This window comes from Pteropus vampyrus, unplaced genomic scaffold, assembly GCF_000151845.1.
Source record: "Pteropus vampyrus isolate Shadow unplaced genomic scaffold, Pvam_2.0 Scaffold509, whole genome shotgun sequence".
Taxonomy (NCBI): Eukaryota; Metazoa; Chordata; class Mammalia; order Chiroptera; family Pteropodidae; genus Pteropus; species Pteropus vampyrus.
In genome coordinates, this window is record NW_011889290.1 from 2,183,923 (window position 1) to 2,195,564 (window position 11,642).

At 38.4% G+C, this 11,642-nt stretch overlaps 1 protein-coding gene across 7 annotated transcripts in view; it reads right to left on the reverse strand.

Moving 5' to 3' along the window:
- The window catches only part of GMDS (GDP-mannose 4,6-dehydratase), a 602,961-nt gene extending 591,402 nt beyond the window's left edge, over positions 1–11,559 (reverse strand). For 6 of the 7 annotated variants that reach the window (XM_011383244.2, XM_023524913.1, XM_023524912.1 and 3 more), the window contains exon 1: positions 11,261–11,535. In XM_011383244.2, the coding sequence (XP_011381546.1) occupies positions 11,261–11,362 (102 nt within the window). In that variant the 5' untranslated portion in view covers positions 11,363–11,535. Of the gene's footprint in view, positions 1–11,260 lie in introns of all 7 variants that reach the window. The other variant, XM_011383245.2, reaches the window with a different exon arrangement.
- Between the last annotated feature and the right edge of the window lie 83 nt (positions 11,560–11,642).

Sequence of the window (11,642 nt, forward strand, 5' to 3'; positions counted from 1 at the left end):
GTATGTACTGGGCACTGTGCTAAGTACTATTATAATCATCATATATAATCTCGCATCAATCTGTAATGTGTTATAATTAATTGCATTTTAAAGAAGAGGAAACTAGAGTTCAAGTAACTTGCCTAGGGACACTCAGCTAGTAAGTGGCAGACATTTTTACATGTACTTTTTTAAAAGCGGGATTTGACACCCTGTTCTAGACTGACCCAAGACTGGGATCTTTCTATCACACCACAGGGTCTCTGCCTTCTCACTACTTATTTCATCAAATTCAAGCATCCCTACCGGCTTTCGTAGGCCTTCCATGATCTAGATTTGCAATATATTATTTCCCAGTACTCCAACCATATACCAACCCCTCCGGTGAGGTCAGTCCCTTTACCACATCCCAAAAATACCACACGCTTTTTCTCCTGTGCTTCCACTTCCTCTCTCTAAATTTGACCATCCCTTAAGACCAAGTCCATGGAGCTTTCCCAGCTATACTAGTCTCCACGGACCACAGTTTTTTCCGTTACAATCTACACAGCCATTTCTTTCACTGACCTCTTACCATTAAAAGCCACAGGCACATAATTATCTCTGGGTTCCTGCACATTAGTTTTTCTTCCCTATCTACTTTAAGCTCCCCAAGTCCAAATGCCATGTTTGGCACTCTATTTTAAGTGCTGGGAATACTACAGTGAGCATTTAAAAATGTATATTGATTCAAATTAACAAATACTTAACATTCTAGTATAAAACAAAGTTATCTGATTTCATACTCTTAAGTCTCTGGCCACAATACAGCCTTGTGCTGTATAACGATGTTTCAGTCAATGGCAGACCGCATATACTACACTGGTCCAATAAGATTATAATGAAGATGAAAAATTCCTATCGCCTAGTGACACAGTAGCTGTCATAACATCATAGTTCAACACATTATTCATGTGTTTGTGGTGGTGCTAGTATAAACAAATTTACTGCACTGAGAGTTGTATAAAAATATAGCACATACAATTATGTATAGGACATAATACCTGATAATGATAATAAACAACTGTTACTGGTTTATGTATTTACTATACTACACTTTTTATTTTAGAGTGTACTCTTTCTACTTATAAAAAAAGTTTGCTGTAAAACAGTATGCCATATTATGTTGGCAGCAGCCTCATACATCTTTTGATTGCATCATTTTTCTTGTGCTTGATTTAATACCATGTTGTTTTGTACATGTAGCCTAGGAGGAATAGGCTATACCATGTAGTCTAGGTGTGTAATAGGCTATTCCATCTAGGTTTGTGTCAAGTGCACTCTGTCATGTCCACACAACCCCGACATCACTCAATGAGGCATTTCTTAGAACATATCGCATCATTAATCTGCACATGACTGTACTGGCTCAAAAATTAGTTATCAAACCATAAAACAAATATTAATTCCCTGGCTGACACTAACTCACCATTAGGGACTATACTGAGAATGTTCTGTTAAATTCAAATTTGATCAGTCAAAAAGAAAAATTTGACCTATCCCCTAAACTATGGCATCACAAGATGAGAATCCATCAAATGCTTCTTCACTTGGGCCATGATCCCCTTGTGCATACATAAATATATCTGATCAAACAGTTGGTAAGGTCTCCAATTAGAATAAATGTTAAAGGCTGGAAATACAGTTTTTAAGACAGAGAAAAATGAGAATGAAAATAGTAACATCTTTAAACGGTTATAAGATTGAATATAAGATTATTCAAAAGACTTCTATGTCAAAAGGAATAAAGTAGCATATAAGTAGTCCTTAGGCAGCTCAGCTTCCTACACAAAGAACTAACCCTCACAACTAACCCTTTTAATACAAGGGAATATATAACCAGAAACTTGCAAGGTAACTAATGCTCAGTAAATCTGTTGAATTAATGTTACTTTAGAGCATTTTATTTAAGGGATAATTTTGTGATTCAATGACTCCTTTATTATTGTCATAGCATTTAACATGCTATAAAATTACTTGTCAAATTGTTTGTTCCCCTACTAGACTAGCGGCTCCTTGAAAACAAAATCATTTCCATCTTGCTGGTGGCTATATCCCCAGCACCTAGCTCAACACAGAATAAATCTCAGCAAATATTAACTAAACAAATAAAACCTCAACTATTAAACACTAAGCTCAAAATACAGATGCTTATATTTTTCAATACTTCAAGCGAAAAAATAAATAACAGGAATTTTAAAATCCTTCCTCAGCAAAAAATCACTTAATCTGGTATAATTTACAAGGGCAGACAGCTCAGATTTTTCACTTTAACCTTACAAATTCTGGCAATATACAACTCATATTTGAATTTCTTCTTAAGTTACATTCTTCACTATAAATTTACTAAAGTTAATAGTTCATTAGTTTCATTTTTTTAATTATCCTACGGATCTTACTTTAAAACTGATATTAAATGATTACACTGTTTAATAACTTTTTGCATATAATCAATTATAATTTAGTGTTTAATCCTAAAGTCATAGCCCTTTACAATCTGAACAGACGTTAGAGATCATCTTCTCATCATAATTTAAGAAACAGACTCAGAAAAAATGACCGCTTTACCATTAATTGGTGTTAAAACCCAGCCTCTTTGATTCTCAGTTCCATGCTCTTTCTTCAGTTAATTAACAACATTTAAATGTAAAGACATTTAAAAAAAAAAAAAAATGGTACCACCACATAACAGTCTTTGATCAAAGTAGGACAGTACTCAAGACATCTTTCTCATTTCTAATTATGCCAAGCCTTTCATCCCAGGACTGCAAATCCCATTAAGGGAGATTTAGAGTAAAGTTCACTGCTGACAATCCTCTTATATGGAAAGATAAGACAGGCTCCCAGATCTGCTTTGCACAGTCTGTAAGATTCAGGATGTCAAATCTGTTGGCCTCCCAGTACTTTGATAGCCTTGTGGTTGATTCCAAATACTATGGAACTTCCTGCCCCTACATAATAGAGTAAAGCTAAATAGTAATACCCTCTACATTCAAATTCCTTTCCTAGAATTCAAGGAAATTTTTTATTATCTTGTTAACTCTGTGAAGGTCCATTCTAGTAGTGGGCCAAAGGCCCCTATTATGTGCCAAGCTTATTTCTATTTGGTAGGAATTACTCTTCCAACCTGGCAGCAAAGGTAAATAACTTGCCCAAAGCCACCCAGCTCATAAGTAACTAAGCAGTAATTCAAACTCAAGTTGGCCTAGAAATCCTCTACTTGCCCTAAAACATAGTCTTAGCCTTCAGGGACTTAATAAGATTAGTTATCAACAGGGGTCCTCCAAAGAAATTAGCTAAAGATATGACTCAAATGACAACAAATAAAATAATGTAGTGATTAATACATGCTTATTTTACTACTTTAATCCACCTTTCCACAACTGCAAAAAAAAACCTCGAATATGCTTTGTTTTTCAAATTTGATGGACAATGTATTTAACTCTGCTTAGAATCTATTTATTGATAGTAATTACAAACTTAATAGAAAATAAAATTACTGAAATTTACATTTCAAATTTGACTTTGTAATCTCCGGAGACCTTTGGGCAATATACTTAACCTCTGTTCCTTGGGGATAATAAGAAAACCGCCTCAGAGGAGTGCTCTGTTGCTTCAATAAGTTAATAAATGTAAAACCCTTTGAACAGTGCCTGGCACAAAGTAAATGCTCAATACATGTTAATTACTGTAATCTATCATAATCATCATCGCCATCATTATCATCGTCTAGAACATCAATATTAGTGTTACTGGAACATCAATGTCAAAAGGATGGTCATTTTTGTCTGTTTTGTTCACTGTTGTATCCTGAGTGCCTGATATATAGTTGATACCCAAACATTTGTTTGAATGAATTATGGTTATTAATACTTCTATTACTAAGTAGAGGACGACCTGAACCAAAATGTAATTGCCTCTGGGAGAAAAGATTAATTAAGCATGGAAAAAAATTGCTACTTGAAAAAGTAGGAGAGGTATGAATGAAGAACTGCTAGTAGCCCAAATACAATGCTTATTGCAAGAGAAAAGAAGGGAGGCTACTCTGAAGTCAACGAAGCATCTCAGATTAACACACCAGAAGAAATGTCAAGTCAAACATATGTGCTAAGACCAATTTGCAAGCCAAAAAAGGTTAAGGTTAAGACAGTCTTCTTTGTTCATAATGCAGGTGCAAGTATCTAAAATAGGGGACTTATGAGTCCCCTAAGGAAAATCTAACCTGGGTCATGATAGCAAGAACAAACTCCACTCTACAGAGGGGAAAGTAGCATTAGAGAAAGGAAGAAATGTATCTAATGGGACCTACAGCAAATGAACTGGGAACTGTAAATCTCAGATCCCTGTGCAGGTAGGGGAAAGGTCCATGCAAACAATTTGTAGCGGCCACAAAATCAAGCATTTCTGCCTCTCATCTGCCTCTCTCCACCAACTGAAAACTGAGACTATCCACGTGGTCATCAAGGCTCCTGGGTAAGCTCTCCAGTCACAATTTTCATTCAGACAACCCATCGCCCAAGCTGCAGCCCCTGAAACCTACCCACTCCTGAAGATCCCATGAATGGTCTACTGGCACTTGACCCTCCACTGGAAGCATCAGCAGTTTATGTGCAGAGAAAGGCACTGTTCTCCAACCACTTTCATCTCTTACCGTAAAAATCCTCAAAGAACTGAGAAGAATGCTGGGGAAAGGAGCCACACCAGGGATCTTCAATAGGCTCAGAAAACATAGCTTTCCACCTCCCTTCCCACGTCCTTATTCCAGACTTCTTCTGACACACAAACTAATAATGTTAACATCACCGAATGGTCATGGTAAAGCACTAATCAAAATATATAGCAGTCTTTTAAAGCAATTTATTTCTTGAGAGCAGTGAATCTCTACAGTTTATCCACAAACTGACCAACAGAGCTAGTGTGACTGATACAGGGGTGAAGGTGCTGAGAAAAAAACTAGCGCATTAAGGGTTCTTAGGCAAGCTTGAAGTGCTCTAACTCTCAGTTTCTTTGTATGATGTAAGTATAAATACATACCACCTGGGGTTAAATGAGATAATTTATATAAAATGCTTGGCACATTGCCTGGCACACAATAATCATTTTATCAATGTCAGTAAACTTATTTCTGTACCCTTCCCCCAAATAATTATCTACCAGGTAGCCAGAATCTTGGTTAAAGGCAAACATTTATCTCACCCCTTAAGCCTTATTCTTTACATGGAATCATAGCCAAATAATTCTTTTCTAGTGATAACTTTAGTCTAGCAAAAGTTCAGGAAAGACTGCTTCAAAGGATAGTCGAGAACGCAACACCTCACAGAAAGCCATTTAGGATCAAAAGACAGCTCATCTGAAAAATCAAGTCAGTAACTAATAAAACTCACCCTCAACTTCAGCCGTAGAGTCCTAAATCCAAACAAGGAGATATGCAGCTATAGGTTTTCCCACATCATGAGTGGCCAAGAATTTGGAGGCACTGGAGGGAAGCTACCAGCTCAGGACAGTATACAGCCTTGAATGAATAGTGCATGTCTAAATTCTCTAATGAATGTCATTGTAAATTAATCCCGTTCTTTAGTCCTTATAATCTTATTAACTTTCTTGTATAGATCAAATACTAAAGATTTCTATTTAATTACCCTAAGCCTCTCAATCTTTCAAACTACAAATATTTGTTAAAATAAGATGTTAAATTTTATAAATATAAAGTTACCTTTTCCTTAAATATTGAAATGGATTTGATTACTTATTCAGATGTACATTTATTGTCATTCCACTTTATAGAACCCTATAAGATACATTTTACTACTACATACAGTCTTTTATACTAATTTTTCTAATTTAACTCTCTATTTCTTATTAGTGTAGGGCAGTGCTGATCAGTCCTAAAACAATGAAAAGCCAAGAATCTGGGGGTCTAATCCTAACTCTAGAGTAACTTGCTGTGTGACCTGGAGAAATTCCACTTTTCCAGCCTCCTTTCCTCTACGTAATGATGGTAATTTAATTCCATTCTAAAGTCACAAGAGAATTTTTCTTTTTAATTCAGTGGTTAATATGAGTACAAAAACAGGAAATCTATCACACAGAACTGGACATGTTATTTTTTCCCCCTGAAATGAGTATATTCCAAGTCCTTTAAATCTAAAAACAAATCATTTCATCTCCTAAATTGCACGTTGTCTGTTCAGGTATATACTATCCAATTCTCTCCAGTACCTTGGCAATGTCTTGCAAGTAACCAAACAAAAGAGATGCATCCTAACATTTTATTTCCATTCCTACAGACTTCTGCAATTTCCAGGCAAGTTTTCTGCAAGACAATAAACATCGGTAACTTACAATTAATTTAATTATCAAATATTTTGAGTATCTAACCTATAACAGTTATGCTAGATAAAGGGATAAACGATAAACTTTTTTCCTATCCTCAAGGAGTCACAATCCTGTAATAGCACATGTGCCATCACTCCAAACCCTCTCTACGCAACCATCACTTATCAATCATGGCCCTCTCCCTTGAACTAGATACAGCCTTGGCTCCAGGATTCCATGCAGTCATTACTAATCAAATGGACTTGTTTTAATAGACCTCATCACATTTCACTAAATCTCCATCTACACAAGCGATGATTCTCTTACCTATATTGAAACATAGAAATTTGTGGGAAACTGAATGTGGATTAGGAAGTAAAACCAAAAGAAGTAATGTCCCTGTCATCTTTTATAAATCAAATGAAGCATTATTTAAAGGGATTACGGAAACCTGGGGGGAAAATGGTACTGCCTGCCAATTTTCAATCACCATTTTCCAATATTCTTAATTCTTAATTGAAGAGAATGAATGAAGCCTGTAAGAGCCACCTGAGTCTAGGGAATCAGATGATCCATTTTACATAAGTTCCCTTTAAAGAACAGGGTTGTTTTATGGCATCAAGAATAAACTCAAAAGAAACTAATGAAATTAGTGAAAATAAAAAAAAACAAGGCCATAAACATAAAATTCTAAAACAAAATAATATAGCTTAAATAATCTGATATTGATAATTAGAGTCCATTTTTCATCTAGGCAAAACTTACGAAAAGTTTGTTTTCCAACTGCAAACAAGTTAATTCCTGTTGACCATGGCTAACTATTCAACCGTTTAAAGATAAATACTTTGTCCACCACGCATCATGGTGTAGAACTCTAGAATCCTGAATTGGTACTTGCTTAAATGTTTAACCAGATTTAAACCACTTCCTAAGGAAACTCTAGGCCAACCTGCAAGTGAGAAGAATCTCTCCATGTCAAATGCTTCCGTATTTAAAAAAACAATATTAATCTTACTGTCAAACACAATTGACAAAGTAATCTACAGTTCCAACCTGGCTGCTCTCCTGGCAGATACCAGCTTGAAATAACAGATACTAGAAATAGGAAAATCCACAAGCACTAACCAATCAATTCTCCTAAAGTCTCCACCTACCAGAAAGTATGCTTTCACCATCCATTAGGGAATAATATAAGAGTGTCCTAGGGAGATACCCTATCTTCTTTAAAAACTACTATGGAAAATATTGTGCATCATGTTACTCTGAGTCTATTGTTCAAAACTTATTACTCAGAGAGTTTAGTACTAATAAAATGTTTCACTCACCTATCCATTTTGTCTTGACTGTGAGGAACCTCAAAGCTGAATTTTATGCCCACCTGCAGCAGCTATCCTCAGTTTTAGATTTTGGTACACTACCTCCATCTTTCTATTGCCTTCACTACTGTTTTTGTCTGTTTGTTTGTTTGTTGGTCTATTGATTTTTTTTATTGAAGCTACCTCAGAATTCTTTTGGAAATGAGCAAAGGATATAAATAATTTAATAATTTAATGTCTTTCATTACTATTTATTTTTGCCCTCCATGTCCCCCCAAACTTTCCCTTCTCCATATTGTTACACATGCTGTTCACCATGTACACAGTCCCTGCTATTTCTAGCATTCAACAACTTCTTCCAGAACCTGATGTTGAATTAACCACTCATTTGGCCCCTAACATACTTTTACGATATTAATTTTTTACGTGCACTGTCTTTTCATATGTATTGAAAAGACTGTGAGATCTTAATGGGTAGAGTACACCTTACATATCTTTATATTATCAGCAGCATCAAAACAAGCCTTGCACACTGCAGACATATGGTAAAGACACATTCTGTTAATGGGAAGATAAGTCAGCATTTTTAAAAGCCCACTGGATGAAACAATGTGGGAGGTAATTAGCTGAAAAAGAGGTTTCTATCTGAAAGCACTTTACAAACCAAAGAACTTAGATATGTAAATTACCTACCTAGTCAACAGTAATTGCATATATGTAAATATAAAGAAAGTTCCTGGAATGGCTACATTTGGCAGATTTAGAATAGAGGGGCTTTTAGTTGAGTTAAAAGGAATAAGACTTGTGAGGACACTCAGTCACAATGATGTACAAAGTGATGGTATTCAAAGAACAGCAGGAACATTTCCATGGGTGTAGTGAAGAACCACAAGCATCATTAAACAAGGAGGTAAACTTTGGCGATGGCTGGCAGAGGGCCTAGAGGCAGCAATGCAAAGCCAGCACCTGGTTTTCTTTCAGGTAATTTAATAAGGTAAAAACTTCAGGAAATGATGCACAACTGCTGTGTCAAGACTAGATAGGAGAGAAAGCTAGAATATGAAGTCTGACAGTAAATACTAGAGATACATAGCAGACAGGGCACACTAGATATCTGTACTCTTACTCAGGTGGGAATTTAGAACAACCCATTTAAGAGCCCATCTTGGTAAGATTGCCATGATAGCCCTAAGGGCCACAGCAGTGGTTTCTACCTCATCTTCTTGAATCCGAGACCTCTCCTGAGCGTAAAATAATCTCAGTCTTTCAGTCTGTCTGTCTGTCTGTCTCTGTGTCTGTGTCTCTCTCTCTCCCCCTCCCTCCCATTCCCGCCCCAATCACATGCAGGTGTGCAAATCCATATAGCTGTAATTTAATGTGTGACTTACCACAGAGGCAGTATAACAAATTGCTTAGGGCAACTCCTGGGTTCAAATCTCAACTCTGACTGACACTCATAAGGTATGCACTCTCCAGGAACATATTTAACCTTACTTTGCCAGGGGTAAAGCGGGGCTAAAACTAGAGATATATAAAAATGTTCAGTGGAATAAGAAGCTCAGTAAGCTTTCACCCAGTATTATTTTTAAAATGGACAATAAGGTATGGATTTTCAGACCCCTCGTATTAACTTCACAGTCCTCCAGAGATCCTTGATACACAGGTTGAGAGTCAGTGTCCTAGAAGGTAAATGCAAAGCACAGGAGAGCAGTAAATTCCATCAGCAAGGATTTATGTGGCAGCTACAAAGTTCAGCTGTGTCAGGGGCTACACAACACCCAATAAAGGGACAATGCAGAGGGTGGATGTTGGAAGGAAGTGGGAAACATTGGTGGAGGTTAAAAGGAGACTGAAATAGAATCAGTAGTTTAAAGTTAAAAATGACATGGGGAGCCAAAAACATCTGGTCAAGAGTTTAGCATGCTGAACATGTGCTTAAGGAAGACTACCCCCTGGCAACCTACAGGACAAACTGGGAGAGTGGGGAGGGGACGACACATCCCTCACAACACATCCTACCAATCACATGACTGCACTCAAAGATCTAAATAGCGTTCTATTTCTAATCTGCATTGATTCATACTGCTGGTCACTTAAACTGGTATAAGTCATACCAACAGTTACATTAACAGCTTAACTAATTTCTTCATGATACTTAAAAAAAATAAAATAACTTAACCTTCAAGAGCTTGTGTTAGCTTAATACACATCTGAGCTCCAAAGCCAGTCTAAGAAACTGTAATAAGGAGAACCACCTGCAGAAGAGTTAGAAAAGGATAGACAGTATATAGGCCCATGCCTAAATTTAAGGGTTCTCTTCCTCAACCTCAGATCCTTGACCTAACTACCTCTCTTACCCGTTTTCAAACACCTGTTTAAGTACCTTAAGCAAAGTAAGATGCATGAATAATCCGAAATTAATCAGGTATCCGTAGTTAAAGTTGTCTAATTTTTCTTTGACTCTATTATTTGACCTATTTCAACTTCTTCTGTAATGCTAGAGAACTTTGAGAACAGAGTTTGAATTCCACTGTACACTTCCTAGTTGTTAGACTTCAGTCAGGCAAATCAAACTCCCATGCTAGAGTTTCCACATCTGTAAAGTGGGGATACCCCCTCAAAAAGTATTTGAAGAAACTAAATGAGTTAATATCAGTCAAATGACTGAAAAATAGTAAACATAAAATGTATTAGCTATTATTATCATCTTTATTTCACAGTAATATGGTCAAACCACCAGACTCGGGGGCACAGATACCACTTTTTCAACAAAAATACACGGGTAAAATTATTTGATTGGCAGTGAATCGAAAACAGCACAGCTTGATAAGACACTGTGGTCAGCCCCTACCTGTTGCAATACTTCTAAGAGATGACAAACTATGCTCAGCCTGCACATGGGGTTCCAACATTCAAGACTCCTCCTAATTACCTCACTCAAGGAATTCATTTATTTATTTGGAACTGGAACCCTAGCATGTGTAAACATGAATCTCAGCAGCTAGTGATATTTAAAAAGTTTCTGTGAAGTGTGCTTAAAAAAAAAAAAAAGTATTTCCTAGTCTGTGACTCTACAGCACTACTTTCTGTTATTTTCTCTTTTCTACATGGAAATCTGGTGAGGCCGAACCAAAACATCAAGGAATTCTCTTTTCAACTTCCTAAGCATTAGCAGCTATGTGTTCCTTATGCCGAGATAAAGCAGGGTGACTCCACACATATATTCACAGATATACGGTCCTTTTCCCTCCCAGGCACTACGAACCGCAGAGAACTAAATTCCAAGTGCAATCTAGAGGGCTTGGAAAATGAAGGGCTCCAGACGCCAGTACGACAGGTGAGAGAGGGTAGTCTTAATCTTACTCAGGTGCGAAGACCACATGTCAGGCAGAATACACGCTCCCACGCCCCAAGAGAAGACCAGAAACATTCAATGCACTGAGCACACTCCCCACAAGCTACATCTTGTCTCCGACCTATCCGGCAGCAGACACCTTCCGGGACAGCCAGAAGGCTGTTCCTGGAAATGCGAGCAGCCCTGAGCAGAGGGCAAAGCGCACACGTGCCCAGGCAGCAGTGGGCCCGGCTCGGGCCCACGCCTCCGCACTCACCTGGCCGGTGATGCCAGTGATGAGCGCCACCTTCCTGGGCTTGCCCATCTCACCATCCCCGGAGCCCCGGGCGCTGGGGCAGCGTGCCGGCGCGTGTGCCATGTCCCCACGGGCGTGCAGAGGGCAGGGCTGAGCAGAGGCGAGCAGCGCTGAGGCAGTGGCGCCGGAGGGATGTGGAGGTGTGCCCGCGCGCTAGCCGCCTCGCCTGGCTGCAGGGAAAGAGCGCACCGCGCGGCGGGCTGCCACAAGCTGACAGGGGCCCCCGGGAGGCTGGGTGGGGAGGGCCAGGGGCGGGACGGGGCGGGCTGGCTGCCGGGTGGCGGGGTTGCGCCCTAGTGGGCGCCGCGTCATCTCGTCAGTCCACGACGCTCGAGCTGCGCCT